The sequence below is a fragment of the Penicillium hordei genome, assembly GCF_028827395.1.
Source record: "Penicillium hordei strain IBT 12815 chromosome Unknown utg000003l_segment0_segment0, whole genome shotgun sequence".
NCBI lineage: Eukaryota > Fungi > Ascomycota > Eurotiomycetes > Eurotiales > Aspergillaceae > Penicillium > Penicillium hordei.
In genome coordinates this window covers 385,509-403,266 of record NW_026623144.1, presented here as the reverse complement: position 1 = coordinate 403,266, position 17,758 = coordinate 385,509, and the positions used below count along the sequence as shown (strand labels likewise).

The window sequence follows — 17,758 nt, the reverse complement described above, 5'->3', positions numbered from 1 at the left end:
CTAGTCTGAAGTGGGAAACGGTAGTTCAAACAGAGCCCTATCCACTTGACTTTAGCCTTCGGCCCCTAAGGCTAATTTCCTATAGCGTCTCGCCTATTAGCCACTAGGGGCAAAGTAGTGTAGATCAAAAGGACCATGTCAGTACTATATCCCGTATAACTCCATAAATCTCAAAGGATCAAGCTTCCCCATCCAGGACAATGAACAACTGGCAATCCTTTTTCTTCACGCCTTTACTCTGCTCTGTTCATTATATTTCTTTCTCTCCATATATCTCGGAGGATTATTCCTATCCAACCAATCTAATTATATCAAACCAATCAAAAGTACCAATATGAAGTTAGAACGATGACGCCGCTCCCCACTGGGGTCAGCCTGGGGTTCACCAATGCTGGTATTTGGAGGGAACTCTCATTCATATTTGCCCACCGCTACACTTTATAAGCATTGTTTCAGGGCTTGATGCCCCTTCTCTTTTGCCATTATGCTTCTTCCCACTTTGAAACACTCTTCAGACTATACTATTCACATACCAAGACAAACGTCAAGCCATTCCCAGATCATGCCGTGCAAGTCTAGATCACCATGACAGCCTCATTTCCAATTCACTCGCGACACGGTTTGTCGCTTCTCTGCGTCATAACCGCATTTAGCTTCAGTGCCATCATTGTCATTTGGTTTGGCATGAACTCCGACAGAGAATACATTCATCCCGTCCTCACCCAGTTGATCCCCGCCGGACACTGCGCCTGCGAATCCTCCACCACCTTCCAATGCTCGACATGTCTCACCTGCCCCGAACCCGGTCTCCCAGCAGACACCTCCCGCGCTTGGTCCTTTGAATATACCCGGGATGGTCGCAACGAGGCCCTAGGCAACAGCCAGTGCAAATCCGCGTTCCTCGGGTTATTCGAGGACTTCGCGCGCGGCGTCAAATTCTGGTCTTCGCACGGTCGACTGTCGTCTGTGGACCTGGACACCATCCCAATCCAACATGGTATGGCGCGCGCATTTATCTCCAATGGACGATTATATGTGGTGGCGGCGCGATCTAAGGGCGAGGATCATCGGCGGAAAATTCTGGGGACGTTGAGCTCAATCCATCGTGCGCTGGCCGCCGACCCGGAACGAGTTTCTCGGCGAGACTTTGAATTTGTGTTCTCGGTGGAAGATAAGGTCGACGATGTGACCAATTCCGAATGGCCGGTTTGGGTGTTTTCACGCACGTCCAGGGAAGAGGGAGTTTGGCTTATGCCGGATTTTAGCTTCTGGGCCTGGGATAACCGGGACAATTACATGGGGCCATATGACCAGGTTGTTGAGCGAATCGAGAGGATGGATATCCCCTGGTCAGAGAAAACGCCTCGGTTGGTCTGGCGGGGGAAGCCCAGTTTCGCGCCAAAATTGCGACGTGCGTTAATGGAGGCCGCTAGGGACGAATCGTGGGGCGATGTTGAGCAGGTTGATTGGAATACGGGTTCGAATGTCCTGAGGATGGAAGATCATTGCCATTATATGTTTATTGCGCATGTTGAAGGTGAGTGTGATTTCTTTTATTCTCCTATTGCGACCTATTGCGACGTGGACATATCAACCAACCACTCGAACCATTTAGGTCGCTCTTATTCGGCTTCATTAAAATATCGGCAGGCCTGCAATTCTGTCATTGTCGCACACAAACTCCAATTCATTCAACATCACCACTATCTATTGGTGGCAGACGGTCCCAACCAAAACTATATCGAGGTCAAGCGCGATTTCACCGACTTACCGGAAAAGATGGAGCCCCTCGTTAGCAACACTAAACTTGCACAGCGCATCGCTAACAACAGTGTGAAGACTTTCCGTGAGCGATATCTCACACCCGCCGCTGAAGCCTGTTACTGGCGGTCATTGTTCGATGGCTATGCTGATGTCTGGATTGGGACCGTCGAGCAGTGGTCCGAAACCAAAGACCGCGAACGAGGGCTTCGATACGAATCGTTTGTCCTTCTAGAAAGCATGAAGATGTACGAATTCGAGGCTACTAGAACTGCACAATGACAAGCTATCTTGTAACCATATGCAACCAGGATAGATCCGTCCGGTCTTTTTTCTTTTTTTAAAAAGAAAGGCGTTTTAGGGATTGAAGTTTTTTCCCCTTGGTACATATGATACCACGAGAGCGATTATCTTAGACAATTAGACAATTTAGAGGTCATTCGATCAAATTGGGATGTTAATCCCACGTTTCTTCGATCATATAGTGCTTCTTTGCCTCATTCTAGTCCATTGCCACTCTTCTAGCGCCTTCTTTCATATCAATCACCAATATATGTGATACCAATCATCCGTCAACCAGTATGACTCGGTGTCTTTACCTTACGCCGAAGTCTCCAACTCGGTCAAAATAACCCGACAACCCAGCGGTGCCAGGATCCCACCCTATTCAAATCAGTACATCAATTATACCCACCAGTACCTAGAGGGGGGAACATACCGGCGTCATCTTCAACCGATACTGAGGATCAACAACCCACCTAACCCTCCCCAACAAAACAAACAACAAAATCTTCACCTGCAACAACGCAAACCCCTGCCCAAGGCACTTCCGCTTATGCGCATTAAACGGAATATACGTGCCCCGAACCGTCTCCCTCCGAAACCGCCCCTGCATCTCCTCAACAGTATCCCCCCACCTCTCAGCCCGGAACTCTCGCGCATCAGAACCCCATACTTCGGGGTTACTATGCACGGCCCAAGCATTCCATCCCACAAATGCCCCCTTTGGGATAGGAAGTTCACCACCCAGTAACGCGGGCTGTAACGCGACTCGGTTAATCAGCTGACATACAGGCGGGAAGAGACGAAGTAGTTCCAACACCACGGCCGTCAGGTACGGTAGACTGTTGATAATTTCCTGGGATGGATTTGGATGGGCTTTTGCTGTAGTCAGGATCTCCTCCCGTAATCGATCTTGAATATCGACTCGTGTCCCCAGCTGCCAGAACATCGACGTAACGAGTTGCTGGGCATTCTCGTGGGCCGTTAAAAAGGTTATCTTTAGATTATCGCGGAATTGCTTCTCGGTTATTCGGCCAGATGTGTATGCTTCCCCCAGCATGTGCGAGACCATTTCTTCGGATTGCGTGGGTTTGTCTTGTGTGCGCTTGTGGAGCATGTTCATTATCATTGTGTACAGTCGGTTGTCGAATTCGTGCATTATTTGGTACGCGCGTTTGCGTGAGGGTAGTAGCCAGGGGAAGTGGTCAAGATCGGGGAAACTGAAGTACATTGGTTTGAAGAGGGTTGCTTTGATTATGGATTGGAGGGCTTCGATTCGGACGGCGCCGTCTGGTTGGCCCAGACTCTGCCAGAGGCTTCGTTAGTATGGATTAAACTGTAGGATTGGGAATTGGATGTTCATTGCAGGTTGATGGTTGATACCTTCAAATCCAAATCCAAGAAATTTTCGCCCATCACATCAACAGCCCATTTCTGTACATCTGCCATAACCAGAATACCCTTGTTGGCTCCAGTCTTCTTCTGCAGATCAATCAAAACATCAACTAGCCTCCTCGACTGTTTCAACAAAGAAGTCGTCTCAAAAACCTTCTTCTGCAACCCAGCCTTCATAATACCAGTATACAGCCTCCAATTCTCACCATGGGCATTGATAATGTTATCACCAACAAGCGTCGCAATGACAGCATGCGGGACTTTAATCTGACTCCCTGCTTTTGCATATAATTGTTCATTGCGAAACATATCGGTTAACCAATCCGGTCGTGAGACGAGAACGCTCCAACGTCCTGCGAACCAGACTAGCACGGCGCCGTGTTTCTCTAGTGGAGCCCTGAACCAGCGTTCGTAGATCTCATCCTGACCCATTGAGGACCAGAGGCCGAGGATTGAGACATAGATTGGGATTTGGGGAAGGTTTGGGAGGTTTCGGGGGATATGGAGGTACCAGATTAGGAAGAGGAGGGGTGGGAGCACAAAGGTTAAGAGGGCAGAGAGGAGTATAGAGGGTAACGGCATGGTAGGGATTCGGTTTGAGGGATTCTGTGGAAACAAGGATTTAAGATAATAGAAATGCGATTTTGATACTCTCTTGCTAGTGCTATATAGAGAGTTGGGTGTCTACTCGGAGCTCCGTGCCCTAATGCACCTAGTGTCAGCGGAAGTCAACACACTTCCACTGATGTCACACTGCCCATGGTGGCTATTGTTGGTTAAGTTTCTGCTGAGTTTTACTGATAGGTAGCTTTTGTTTTGGGATAGGGTTCGGTGTATTGGGATAGGCACTAAACATTGTGTTGTATCCGTCGGGGTCGTCTACCACATAGAATGAAAAGCTCAATGTTTAATGATGCTATTCAAAAAAAGTTACCTTCATTCTTACGTAGGTGGAACATCTTCAATAACAGAGTGGAGATGAATTTAAAAGCCAAACAATATCAAGGGTCGAGAAGTGATATAATATGAACACGTTCACAACCCTGTCACTATAGCCACACATGCAGCAAAGTTCCGTGATACGATGGAATCGTCTCTAAATTCCTGCCCTAAGCGTAGCAGACAGCGAGAACCCATAAAATACAGTAGCTATCATGGCAATAGCATTCAAATGGATGGCCATTGCGTGATTTCGTGCGAAATTGCGGTTAGCCCGATGCACCTTTGACCCACGGGCGTCAGTATCGGTAGTCTCGCTTTCTGTGGGTACAATAAAATGTTAGCTGCATAGTTTAAAAAATGAGGCGGATCCATGTAAACGCAAACCCACCTTGTAGTGCCCTCCTGACCAACGTTGCAGTTGTCGTCCGAGGCCCGTAGATGAACCAATTCAGACATCCGGTCAATCCAACAATAGCAAGAGGAGCTACACTCCATGGATCTTGGACCAGTGACAAAATACTGTACGGTGGGTGTGTTGCTGCCGTCAACGCTGTGAGTCCGACTTGTGTTCCGAAGTAGATGGGGAAAAGACGCTTTTGGAGCTGGATGAACTCCTTCATTGGTAAGGCTTGGTAGCATATTTTTGTATTAACAAAGCTCTGTATTTGGTTAATCACAAGATTTCTTGTTTGTTCGAGAGATAAGAAACGTACCTGGTAGAGCTCTGTTCCGAGAAGAGCGCCATAGGACAGAAGATGATATGGGAGAAGATTGCCAACTATGTCGAGAAAAGCCTCCATTATGTCAAGCTGTGATGGTAGCATGAAGTGTGTTGTGACTGGAAGAGGGGAAGATGGTAGAATTGGAGAGTGTGGTACTATTTGGGGGCCCGGCTGTGTACGGAATCCTTGGCTGCTTACTGGCTGAGATGTCGACCAACAAAGTCAAGTCAAGGCTGATGGACGTGAGATGTCAATTTTCTTCACTTGGATGTTTATGCCTAACATGCAGAAGTTGATTGGTTGTAATCGTATTATATAAATATTGGCTTATATCCCATACATTCTACTATAGCATGAATACTATATGCTGATACAATCCTAGGTGTGCTGCACAAATCATTTGCGGGATAAAGCTTCTCTCACTCCGTTACACAAAGGAATTTGCGTTCCAGAATGCAATCCAGCGACAAACCGAACCGGATCTTCCGCTATTCCCTACGCCTGGATCTCACATGCATATGTATCCCGGGGGACATGGAAGAGTGGTCAAAGTAGCACCACCTAGCAGTTAGCTAGGTTCATGAAAGAAGTTCATTCACACTACGTTGTTGGACCAACACTGGGAATCAGCCCATCTATGACGCAACAGCACAGATGACTTCCCTCGGGAGGTGCTCAATGCTATATTCTTGAACTACTGAACCAAGAAGAATTGAGAACGATTGAGAACGATTGAGAAGGTAATGTGAAGTTGAGTAGATAATGTGACCTCCCCAAAACCCAGAGTAAAAGAAGGTATATGACAACCGGGTTGGGTTAAACCCGGAGTATATCCAGCGTGAGCTCATTGTTCTTGCAGGAGGGGCCAAGGCCCGTCAATGTCTTATTTTTAGACTTTACGTTGAAGGTTGTACTAGCGGTGATTGCCTTGCAACTGGTAGCCTGCCACAATAGCCCTAGCCTCCCTGTCTTTCTGCGAACTGCTGATGAGTGTGGTATGGAGACGGATGAAACCCAATAAGAGAACGTCTGTCTGGTTCATTCTCAGCTTGAACACAAGATCATGGCGATTGCCCTTGCCACGTGGGTCTGTGTAATTAGGTAGTATAAAGGCTGAATTCGGAGATGTCCGACGCTACGACACGATACTTCGACACCTACATGTGATTCGAAGTATAAGTAGGCGGGTACAATCATCCAAAAGTACCGGGGGTAAGTAGGTTACCACCCAGAACAATGTAGCACGGTCTTGTCACATCAAGCGTCTAAAACAGGTTGTTGGGCTCCGATACGCGAGACTTTGAGCCATCGAGGTGGGCCCAAGCTGAGGGCCTCATAGTTTTTACTAAATCCCAAACTGTTGGAACAAAGGAATGAGAATAATGAGAATCCAGGGCAGCGCCATGTCCAAACACATGTCCAGGCCGGGGATAGCCTTTGATTACACCACCTCGTGTGACCATCCTGAAACCTTCTCCCAGAATGCTCAATTCTGCACAAGAGCTTTGTCTACAAGTAATGGGCAAGCTGAGAAGGGCAAGTAGTTTGACATGCCCAGACCAAATAACATCACGCGGCTGAAAAAGCGGAGGTTGAACCAGTGGCTTTCAGACCGAATCATCGATCACCGAAGACCCGTTGTACAAGCTGCGTCACACAGTAAGATCAGGCGCGATTTTTCCTCGTGGGTGCACGGCCTGTATAAAGCAAAGAGAGGCTGACGGTAATATGTATTTTGCTTCTGAGTTTCCGCACTGAACACTTCGAGACTCGAAACTTCTACCGAAAGAACTTATATGAGATATGCAGCATCCTCGAGCACGATAGTATCCGTCAAACCTATAACACACCACAGCAACACTCTACAAGATGAAGATGGAAGATCAGCCTACGAGTCCTAAGGACGAGGATATCCTCAACCAAACACAAGATCCGCTGGAAAGAAGGAGATTGCAGAACCGCCTCTCTCAAAGAAATCACCGTAAGATATTGCCACCAACAGAGAAGATAAGTTTTTCACTGACAAAATATAGGTCGCAAAATAAGAGAACGCATTACAAAACTTCAAGAGCGCGTCATCGCCAATGAACTCAGAGCTGCTGCTGCTCTCAATGGGTGGGACCAGGCATATAACCCATCGCTATTCCCAAGGTCTCACTCGTCTCCGAAGAATGAGCTCGAATTCACCTCGCGAGATCTGTCCCCTTTAACCCCAGACCAGTGTACTTCATTCATGCCATCATATCCCCCGCTCTCTCAGTCCTGGCCGAACGACTTTAACACATTCCCACAACACGTGTATCCCAGCGATCTTTCCCAATTTACCACAGTCAGTGAAGCAAGTCCAATATCTCCTATGACAAGCGCCCCGGCACAGCCAATCCACAGCACGTCACCTCCCAGCTCTGGTATCAACTACGATACATACAGGGAAGTGATAAGTACCCCGGAGACCTTCACACCAGACCCCTTGTCTACATCAGCGCCCAATCAGCCGCTGTACTACGTTGCGACTGGTCAGTACTCCAACTACATGGTATAGAAATTATCATTTAAACCAAGGAACTGACAAAGAACAGAAGAGGCACTGTCTCAAATTATCCAGGTCATCAACACGATGTCTCCACAATGCAAAGTGATTGTTCTGGTTCCTCCAGAGTCTCCAGCATCGGCCTCTATGTCTTCGTTCCCTTCACCATCCTCTCCCTATAGGACTAGTCAGAATGGTTCGGAACAGGACCCTCCATCACAGCAGCCTAACTCACGGAATATAGGTTGTCTGTGTTATCCTCACAATGTCCATTCTGGGAATTCTGCGCACTCCACTTCAAGGCCATGGATGGACGGGGGGTCATATCCGTAAGTGTGTCCTTTGCGCAAGACGGTAAATACAGTCTCACCAAGGGGAGGCTTCCCTGTTAGGATGGTGTGAGTCTGTTGTGGTTGTGTACAAAGATAGAGGTGGTAGAATAGGACTGAAAGCCAGATATACACAAAGAGCGGGTATGGACGAATTGTGCATATATCATGATTTTTACTGTCTAGAGAGCAATCTACTTTTTACCGAACTGAGTATTGATCGAGCAAATTTCAGATAATAGCGGGCTAGAAGAGAAACTTTTAGCATGACCGAATTAGAAACTTCCTGTCGAGAGTAACTAGCTGAGAGAATATTGAGAGGAAAGCAGTACTTTGTGCTGCGAGACCTGAAATGATATCAATGAGTGTAACGCATCAACACGCGGGGCTTAGAAGGGGAAGACTGGAAACTAGGCCGAAGAGGCCATGATAGATATCTAGGTAGTGATTCTGGGGGGACTTGGAAAGATACAACCGTAAATTAATGAATGAGCAACATATTTCAACACAGGGTTTACTCGTCGAGTGCCCGAAATGGTAACTCGGGCCACTTTGGCCAAGGCGAAACCTGCAATTTTAACCACCTGCACCAAGTTCGGCTTTACTTCATTCCCACATTGAAGATAAATATTTAGGGATTGGTAGAATACTAATTATTGGGCCGGTGCCTTGTAACTAATAGGCGTTAGACATGTCAAATAGTAACGAGGGGAGAGTGCTGTATTATATTCATATTGTAGAGACTAAGCATGGAAGATATTCGAAAACACCTGCTTCGAAATCTAGTGGATATTGCATTGAAGACGTGTGTAATTGCTTTAAAATACTTAGCAACTTCGCGCAAAAAACAAGCCAGATATATGGAAAAACGAGTGACCAAGCGCAGACAGAAAAGAATGACAGAAAGCAAATAACACAAGATCAAAAGCCAAGACACATGAACATCTCAATCACAGTGAATTCGCCACAGCTCCCGATCACAGTTACTAATATATCCAGTACGAGTATGGAGCATGGCAGTATTATCACTAATCAACAAATCACCCTTCTCCCAACCAAAGCGAAGACAAACTCTATAGTCATATGTGATGTGATCCACAACCTTGACGAGACTATTGTCGTCATTCTCAATTGAAACATCACAAGTCGAGAATTTGGTCTTGGTTGAGTCCCAAGGCTGATGCCAGCGCAGACAAGGCAGTCCCGAGATAGGATGCTTCACGATCAAAGGCAAGTTCTTAAGTTTTGCATCCCAGAACCCATCATTATCCATAGCCCAGGTAACCTTTTCAAGACGGTCAGAAGACCATGGAAGAGGCAGGTACCGGAAAAACAGTCGAGAGCTTGCAAACAAAGTATACCCATTTCCTTTCGGCGCAGTGGCAGGACAAGTGAAGAACTGATAGCCCGGTGGATGTTGGACTTTTTTCTTTTCGCCCGTTTCTGGGTCGGTGATCTCGTCGAATTTGAACATCCCATCAAAATGCATAGGCATAGCCTCGTTGGACGTCACGTTGTTACCCATCTTGTCAGAGCGGCCGTTGTCCCGTACCTTTTGGATTATACCGAAGCTCCATGGGAGAATAGTGCCAAGCTCTTCTGCCTTCTTGACATATAGATCTTCTTCTAAAGTCTCGGAAAACCCGCGGATGATAATTGGTGACATACCGTTCGACAGCTGGCGGACTTTCTTCATGGGGATGGAGCGGATCGACGGCGGCGGATTGACATTGTCGATATCGGCGGGGCGGATGATGAGTCCGCAGGGATAGAGATGCTCGAACTTGACGGATAAGCCGTCCTTGGTCCAGTCAAAGAGACTCGATCTTTCGCGGAAGAAATATGGTTGTCCGTTCATATAGATGAGATCGTGCGTGTCGCGTACGTCTTCGGCATGGACCGTGCGATACGAACCGTCCAGTCCGACAGCCACACAAGAGTGCCAAGGTGTATACCCTAGCGTGCCTCGAATCTGCGGAATAAGCGAGACGGAAAGCTTTTTTTCGCCCGCGGACTCGTGGATAGATAGTCGTACGTAGTCCTTTCGGTTGGCTTTAATGGCAGCCGCAAACATTTTTCCCCGAATGATCATCTGTCGTGCTGCGTCGGCAATCTGCGCTTGTCGGGCGCGTTTTGACATGGATTTGTCCTTATCCTCCAAATGGGCTAGATCCTTGGTCAAAAATTTGATGTAGCCGCGGTACGTCAGGCATGTATCGTTGTCGGTTTTGATAGCCTCCGTCGCGTCGAAGCTCGGGTCCGCGAATGTGTACATCAGCTCGCGGCGGAGGCAACTAGCGTGAGCCAGATAGAATGCCTTGGCGGCTTCTGGAGTTGAGGATGGGAACCATGGATGCTCGAGAAGTTCGAAAAGACGAATGAATTTGACATGGTGGAGCTCTTTCTCGATAGCCATTCTTCGCAGGGTTTCTCCATAGTCCCAAACGGTTTCATCAGGGACGCCAAGGATATCTAGCGAATGTCAGTATTGAATGGTTGTCAACATCCGCGTTGCTCGTTTCCTTACCATTGTATACAAGTCCATCCGAACTGATGTAGACATCGGCACCAGGAGCGTATACTTCACCGATGTTTTGGCAAAGCCCATTCAAATGCGCCAAGGCCAATTCTTCACCAAAGTCGGGCAAATTGCCCAGCACTTTACTGTGCGCATTGGGTGATTTGAAAGGGAATGCTGGCAAGATCATGCGGATTGGCTCCTGTCTGTCGATTTGCCCCAGGACAACTGGAACAAACGACTCAAAGCCCTTCCAGGAAATGCCCGACTTCTCAAAGTCAACACCATAACTTTCGATTATCTTCAATACATCCATAGCCATCAGTTCATCTCCAGAAAGGGTTTTCGGGATCTCAGAGGCGATGGGGTCGTTGAGCACATGTTGTTCGTGTTGGTTGGTACCACTGCCGTTTGAGGTAATAACCACCGGATCGGCGCTGTCATATTCAGGAGGCGTGATATCTACAGCCTTTAGAGTGACTTTCTGATTGGATATTCCCTTGTTGAAGGGAGAAATTCCATTCTCGGCATGCTTGGGGTGGTATGTAGTGGGGACAATGTCCGCACCCGGTGCCAAGGCGACCATCGTGACTCGATGTGGAATGTATGTTGCCAAGGGAGATACTCTGAGTCAGGCACGGTTCTACCCAGAAAAGGTAGGAGAGAAAAGTCTGAATGAGAAGTAACTGTATTGGTCTCACTTGAGTCCTGAGGAAAGATGTGTTGTTTTATCCAGAACCAGATGGTGCTATATAACCAGCATCGGCCAGAACACTGACCTCGCGACAGGAAATCTAACAAGTTCTACCCTCCGTTCCGATGACTGTAACTCCTGATGCGGACTAAGAAGTCAAGTCTTAGGTTCAACCTAGGGAATCCCAGGCACGAATGGAACGAGTGGCCATCACCCTGTACAACTTGGCACCAGGCTTTCCTACTAGACTTGACCTCATTCGTGAGGTCATAGTAGAAGCAACTCGCTAAACAGCCTTGGCTGACTTAGTAAAGGGCTTGAAGTTGAATTGTCAATAGGTTGGTTGCTGAGTCTGAGAAACTTAAACTTAGAAAGCTTCAGTTATCCTTTCAGTAGTGTCAGCAAAGCTCGCGTAGAACAGAAGAGTGAGGTGGCTTGAGGGATATTCCCAGAGTAAATGAGAAAAGACACAATTATCCATTGTTTCTGATGACTAGGGATGCATCAAAGTTTCAGATCCATTGGACAATCGAAATGGTTGTGCCTATATGTGTCAATGAGTCTTCCAAGGGGGGTCTCGGGATCCCCGGCAACCCGCTCTCAATGCTAAGAAGTGACCACAAATCTATCTGGGCAATGCTATGCAGATTCAAGACACATGTAACCTGTTGACTTGGACCGCTGGAAAGCGGCAACGTTGGTTTGATCCACGCTGTAGTGGCAACGAAAATGAGTCCAAAGCAAAGTTTTGGCGGCTGATTAACCGTGAGGTTATACAAGATGATGGTCCCAACGGTAACAGGACTCTCCTGAGGGCTGACCCATCAACGAATGTTCACTTGGGGGGAACTAAAAATAGCCGTCAATTCTATCGCTCTGTGACATCTACATTGGTTTTACATAGCAAGATTAGAAAATAGTACAACAAGGGAAGTATATATTGTGTAATTGATCAAATTGAACGAAGCCAAGCACACGTGTTGTGATACCTATTATGCTGTGTTCAATTCCGATTCCACCCCCGGTGCTTTATCAGCATTATAACATCCATTACCGCTAAGCCTGTAGCTCACTCTTCGAGCTCACGCCAATCATACTCCATAACCCGAGCGATAAATGCCGCCATGTCATGTGTTGCCAATTGACTAACCAGGTAGCATGTGGCGTCCAAGCCTGAGCTTATCCCCCCCGCCGTGACGAGTCGAACACCGCCTCCCTTCAACAGACCCCCGTCAAGATATCTTCTGTGCAGTACGGTCGTACCAGGCTCACCTGGAGCATGAGAACGAGCACAAATATCTCGAAGTCTGTCAAGAGCATGATGGTGGGTCGTTACAGCCATTCCGCCGAGTACACCTGCGGCCCCGAGCAGAAAGGCGCCGGTACAAACCGACAGCAAATTCCGGGTGCCTAGTGACTTATCCGCGGGTAGGGCTGTAAATTTGCGAATCAAATCAAGCTCCAGTGCGTTGTTTTCGATCAGTGGCTGCAGCACCGCCGGGGGGCCACCAGGGATGACTAGGATATGAAAGTCCGAAATCTGATCCATCGCATCAGGCAAAAGAAGGTCTGCGTGAACTGTAAGCGAACTTGCAGCGCGAATGGCGGGGCTGCAAGCGACAGTTTTGATTTCGAACATTCTGTCCGGGCTATCTGGGTTTCGGTTGTGCGAGACATGGGATAAGACTTCGATCGGGCCTGCGAAGTCGAGAACGTCTGCGCCGGGAAACAGGAGGACCCCGACTTTGTAGTACTTGTTGGGGGATTCAGAAGACATAATTGCGACGAGAAATTGCGATCTGGTCTTGCAAGACGTACCGAGGCAAATGTCTTTTGGTGGAGTGTGGGGAGAATAAATAATAACTGTAGTGAGATTGCCGGAGCTGATTCTGGGTTTCGCTTGAAAAAGATTAGAAAGGCTGAGGTGCATTTTACCTCGGAGCGTTTCTGACTCTGCTGACTCCGGCGTAAATAACTGCCCGACTTTGTACTACGCTGGTCTCCTCATTCACCGATTCGGAGGTTGGAGTTCTCGCAAAATGTCCAATAATATCGGACCTTCGTAGTGCGCTTGGAAATTAAGCTGTCTCGGGTGTCAGTAGTATGGAGCCCGGGGATGTAAATGTCTCACGTTGAATGATCTCGTGGGATTACCCAGCGAGATAAGATCAGGTAAAATGATGGGAGTTTAAGTAACCACATTAGGGTAGAGTCATGGATTATATAGGAGGATGAGAGGAGATTAATATCTACATGTAAAGGTTGGAGTGCCTGAGGCCGATAGCAGTACATTTGATATTTGGATAAGCTGCGTTCACTCCTTCTGAGAGCCAGTACTCTTCTTGACGTAATGTATTCTTAGCTTTAAGTGATTGTTAATAGATCCCAGTCTTCTGGTCATATCTTCAACCGGTCTTGATATATACCTAGATCCCGGGATACCAGCACCGTTCCCCCTGGGAGATGCAACGACTTGGAAAATACTTTGTCGTCCTTGATAATTCCCAAGGCTTCATATATGTATGACTAACAAGGAAAGTAGTACTCCGGAAAATCAGATGAGCAGAGACGTGAACCTCGAGCCATATCAGTCACTACCGAAAGAAATTAACGTAAGAACGGTCTATTGCAACTACCATGGTCTAGCAAGCACAATTATGAAACTATGCAAGCGTGTCAGGGTCCTCTCTGGTCTACTTTGTAGTTAAAACCCGAAGTGCCGATGTAGTCAATATTGGAACTCAGGGCTAATAGTAGTCATAATATAATTCCCCCGGAGCCCCGGGGCCCGTCCAGTCTCCGGAGATATGGGCTCACTCTGACCGCTCCCCACTATCCAAATAGTGGGGAATGATGGAGTAGAATGCAGATCCGGGGTTGAACAGAGAAAGGGTTCTTGTAAGGTGAATCTTGGAAAGTACCTCAGATATTGACGTAGTCGGTATGCATGAATCGTATTCGTGGCCAGATTCGAAGTATTGCGATATAGGATTTCGTAAAAGAGATTATACACATACTAAACGTTCAACGGCGCATCACACGGAAGAACATATTCAATTCATAAGAAAAGCCCTCCCCTCCAGCAAATTAAAATAAATTTGCAACAATAACAACAATCATGAGATGTACCGGAAAAAAAGACGCCGGCGCCGCGCTGAAGAAAAACAATTGAAAAGTAAACGCGTTTTAAGGGACAATTCACCTCAAATCACTAGCCCCACAGGGGTGGGTGAATATACTCTGCTGCACGATCCATTATATTGGGCATTGTCCATTCACCACTAGCAGAGCTTTCTGGCGTCGGGGGTGGAAGAGAACCAACGCTGGGGGTCATGTTTGCCTGTCCAGGGGCAAGTGTACCCATGGAAGCAGAGGCCGGGTTGAGGTTAGGAGTAGAGTACGCGGGCGTACCATTGCGTCCCATTGGAGGACGCGTAGATGGATTCCCAACTGCGGCAAGGAGTTTTTGCAAAGCACGATGTGTTTTCGCTAGCGACTTGGCCCATTGCGTTTGTGTATCAGGGGGTAACCCAACCGGAGAATTTGGATCCACCGCTGGAGCGATGGGGCCTGGGACGTTTGTAGCTCCTGTGATTGGGTCGTAAGTGCCGAGAGGTTGGGGCGGCGAGGTCATACTGGCCACAGTGGGGGCCTCGTTGGAATCATAGGCACGTTCCGTGCTTGCCTTTTGGGCGATGATGCCTTCGAGTGAATGCAGGAGATTCCACACATTCGGGTCTGCTTTCGCCTCGTCAATGACAGCAAGCAGGAATGCGGAGCTAATTGCCCGTTGTAATAAGATCCAGGAACGAGCTGCATGGGAACTAATGTTGTGCATTTCAATGTAAGCTTCAACAGTCGTCATCAGATTTGTCACGCAATTTTCGCGCATGCTAGCTGCGCTGGCGTCACTTAAATCAGCCATGGGTTTGAGTGCTGGCCTGCAGAGCTCAGAGGCGAAATAAGAAGAATGCAATTTCAACACAACTCGCTCTAGATGTTGCGTCGGTGTGGAGCAGTTTATTGCATCTCGCAGGTATGGCTTTGCTTCAATCATGATCTTCTGGATGCGGTCCTTATAAGTCTGTATGCTTTCCAAACTTATTTGCGCGTGTGGGCTCAGCATGCGAATGCGGACAACCTCTAGTGCAAGAGAAATGACTCGCGAAAGAGTTTCGAAATAAGATATATCACCGGGTTTGGTGCCCTCCCTATAAGCGATATCTGGCTGGCTCACTGCAGTGGTGGAAGGCCGATCGTAGGAGAGCGAAAAATGGCTGTCTTGCCACGCCATGGACCACCTATTCATGTCAGGACCACATGCTTTCGCGTTATGGAGAAAGTATCTTACCAAACATGTCGCCGGCGGTATCGTTCAGCTGACGAAAATCGACTTGACTCCACATGGAGACCGAGCGCCAAGCCCATGCGGAGAGTCATGCCAAGCAAGACATAAGAAATTCCAGGATTCATGTTGTATGACAGAACGTTTCCTATCACCAGGAGAGTTTGTATTGCCTCGATGGTGGGCTGGGATAGGAAATTTGTCATGCGGAGGCACTGGTAGGAGCAGCACACTATTTGAAGTGTTAGCCAAGGACTCCAATATAGTCCTTGGTGTGAATCACATACCATAAACTTGCGAGGTCAATTCCCTTTCCTTGCTCCCATAATCGGATGACTGGCATCCAGACGCAAGGATAGCGAACAGTAGGCCAAGGTACGCAATGCTCACCCCGAAAGGCTTTTGTGCTTGGTCTGCATCAGCCAGGTAATCGCCACCGATAGAGGCTCTTGTCCCCAGTAGAAGCTCGAGAGTGTTCTCAAACTCATAGATGTCTTCTAAAACAGGATAGATGGCCCCCGAAATGTCCTTATAGTAGTAGAATAACCTGTAGGGAGGAAGGAAAGTTAGCGCAAACAATCTCAATCAAAAGTTCGATTTTCGGTTCCGAAGGACTACACACTCTCTACACTGTTGATCAGTGGGAAGGGCGCTGCAGACGGCAGTAATATCAAACGTTGACATATCGGACGACCATAGATCAACAAATGGATAGGTTGCAGACTCATTGTCCAAACCGAGCTTGGGTAGTATTCCTCCTTCCAAAAGTGCTTGCAGTTGATCAGACCCGGACTGATTGTTCAGAATATAAGCCAGAACAGAACGCGATCCCAGATGGACAGTGCCTTTGCCAAGAGTATTTGCAGCATGGATGCCCTCGCGTTCCGGTGAGGCACACTTGGAACGGGAACTCGCATCGGCACTCTGCACGCTTCCGGTGTCCATGGAGGTCGGGACGCCGTCTTCCGCCCTCTCCAGCCCAACTCGAAGTGAGGAAATCGTAGACTCCATTTCTTGCAATCTATTGCGCACATTATCCCATTCCTCACGGGCGATTGAAACACGACCACCACCTGTAGCAGGGACGCTCGGTCGGTTCAGAGTTGGCTCTTGTTTCACTTCTGCCGGGGTTTCGTCATACGCATATGTTGTTGAATATTCAGGCACGGGTGCCGTTGACGCACTAGGGGCAGCGCTCTCATTGAAGGCTTGCGATCGTTTCTTGGAGGGGCGTTCGTAGGAGCAAAGGTCTGCATGGTCGCGCTTAACACACCCGTCACACGGCAGATTGCGATCGCATTTAACCTTGCGCGCATGGCATGGATAGCAGGCTTTGGGCTCACGAGCCTTGCGCTTCGTGCGGATTATCGCGTCCACCTGAGCCTGCGGCAAATCGGAGACTGCTCTGTTGGGCGCTCCAGCCATGTCGGAGGCAACGGAGGGCGAGAATGAAGTTGACATTGGGTAAGGCGACGTCATTCTGGCCCAAGAAAAAATTTCTGGTACAATATATCCTTAGTCGGTCTTGAAGTTGTCGTGTATCGGCCTATACAGTGGTGTTTCGTTCGGTCATTGGCAGCATGGAGGTAGAGGATCGGAAGCGGTTTTGGACTTGGACAGAGATTTCAACCCATTAGCGACAGATACAGTTCTATAAATTCATTAGTTAAAACAGAGCACCATGTTAGGCAATGGAGGCTCGATTTGAAATTGCGCGTGATTTCTTCAATGAAAGCTGGGATTAAGCGCCGGGGCAATGCCACAACAGCACGTGATGTGGGGCGTCCAAATGCGGAATCAAGCCCCTACGACAGCATTGTATACATTGAAAAGGCGTAGTATAATTTGTAAAAGGCATGAGTATTGAGTAGTTCATTGTATATCACATGTAAAAGCTTGCTAGGAAGAAGAATTGCTTTTAATAACTATGAAGTCTGTGTTTGAACTACATACCTGATACATGAGGCTTCTCGTTCCAACATATATAACTATACCACAAACATTCAAATATTGTCCACTTATCGTCCATACGTAATATCGTGAATGGCATGAACATGAGTCTCTGAGATTTTGTTGTCTGTGTCAATTGTGACCTTAAAATGGAAGCTTATCAATCATCGTGGAGCCTAGAGTAAGTAATAGTTATCTCGAAATACTATCTAAATTAGTAGTATAGACCGTATCCGGGGCATAGTACGCTTCACCAACGTACTGATCTTGGAGTCATGTTAGCTAAATCT

General features: G+C 47.7%; 8 protein-coding genes across 8 annotated transcripts; 3 read left to right on the top strand and 5 right to left on the bottom strand.

Annotated features, from left to right (window-relative positions):
- Window positions 1-585: 585 nt before the first annotated feature.
- Window positions 586-2,043, top strand: N7537_005390 (uncharacterized protein; the record flags this gene model as incomplete). Its single annotated transcript, XM_056896447.1, has 2 exons — window positions 586-1,537; window positions 1,616-2,043. The coding sequence occupies 2 exons, from the start codon at window positions 586-588 to the stop codon at window positions 2,041-2,043; spliced, it is 1,380 nt and encodes a 459-aa protein (XP_056752232.1).
- Window positions 2,044-2,361: 318 nt separating this feature from the next.
- Window positions 2,362-4,020, bottom strand: xanG (cytochrome P450 monooxygenase xanG; the record flags this gene model as incomplete). Its single annotated transcript, XM_056896446.1, has 3 exons — window positions 2,362-2,424; window positions 2,480-3,349; window positions 3,427-4,020. The coding sequence occupies 3 exons, from the start codon at window positions 4,018-4,020 to the stop codon at window positions 2,362-2,364; spliced, it is 1,527 nt and encodes a 508-aa protein (XP_056752231.1).
- A 514-nt stretch (window positions 4,021-4,534) lies between these two features.
- N7537_005388 (DUF4149 domain-containing protein) lies at window positions 4,535-5,180 on the bottom strand (the record flags this gene model as incomplete). The annotated part of the gene is made up of 3 exons (XM_056896445.1): window positions 4,535-4,698; window positions 4,769-5,039; window positions 5,094-5,180. 3 exons carry the CDS (start codon window positions 5,178-5,180, stop codon window positions 4,535-4,537), a joined length of 522 nt encoding a protein of 173 aa, XP_056752230.1.
- A 1,791-nt stretch (window positions 5,181-6,971) lies between these two features.
- On the top strand, window positions 6,972-7,644 carry xanC (transcription factor xanC; the record flags this gene model as incomplete). The annotated part of the gene is made up of 2 exons (XM_056896444.1): window positions 6,972-7,083; window positions 7,136-7,644. The coding sequence occupies 2 exons, from the start codon at window positions 6,972-6,974 to the stop codon at window positions 7,642-7,644; spliced, it is 621 nt and encodes a 206-aa protein (XP_056752229.1).
- A 75-nt stretch (window positions 7,645-7,719) lies between these two features.
- N7537_005386 (uncharacterized protein) lies at window positions 7,720-8,034 on the top strand (the record flags this gene model as incomplete). The annotated part of the gene is made up of 2 exons (XM_056896443.1): window positions 7,720-7,961; window positions 8,007-8,034. The coding sequence occupies 2 exons, from the start codon at window positions 7,720-7,722 to the stop codon at window positions 8,032-8,034; spliced, it is 270 nt and encodes an 89-aa protein (XP_056752228.1).
- Window positions 8,035-8,907: 873 nt separating this feature from the next.
- Window positions 8,908-11,065, bottom strand: xanB (isocyanide synthase xanB; the record flags this gene model as incomplete). Its single annotated transcript, XM_056896442.1, has 2 exons — window positions 8,908-10,433; window positions 10,489-11,065. 2 exons carry the CDS (start codon window positions 11,063-11,065, stop codon window positions 8,908-8,910), a joined length of 2,103 nt encoding a protein of 700 aa, XP_056752227.1.
- A 1,177-nt stretch (window positions 11,066-12,242) lies between these two features.
- Window positions 12,243-12,950, bottom strand: xanA (isonitrile hydratase-like protein xanA; the record flags this gene model as incomplete). Its single annotated transcript, XM_056896441.1, has 1 exon — window positions 12,243-12,950. The coding sequence occupies one exon, from the start codon at window positions 12,948-12,950 to the stop codon at window positions 12,243-12,245; it is 708 nt and encodes a 235-aa protein (XP_056752226.1).
- Window positions 12,951-14,384: 1,434 nt separating this feature from the next.
- N7537_005383 (putative C6 transcription factor) lies at window positions 14,385-16,997 on the bottom strand (the record flags this gene model as incomplete). The annotated part of the gene is made up of 4 exons (XM_056896440.1): window positions 14,385-15,474; window positions 15,525-15,750; window positions 15,806-16,065; window positions 16,141-16,997. 4 exons carry the CDS (start codon window positions 16,995-16,997, stop codon window positions 14,385-14,387), a joined length of 2,433 nt encoding a protein of 810 aa, XP_056752225.1.
- Window positions 16,998-17,758: the final 761 nt, after the last annotated feature.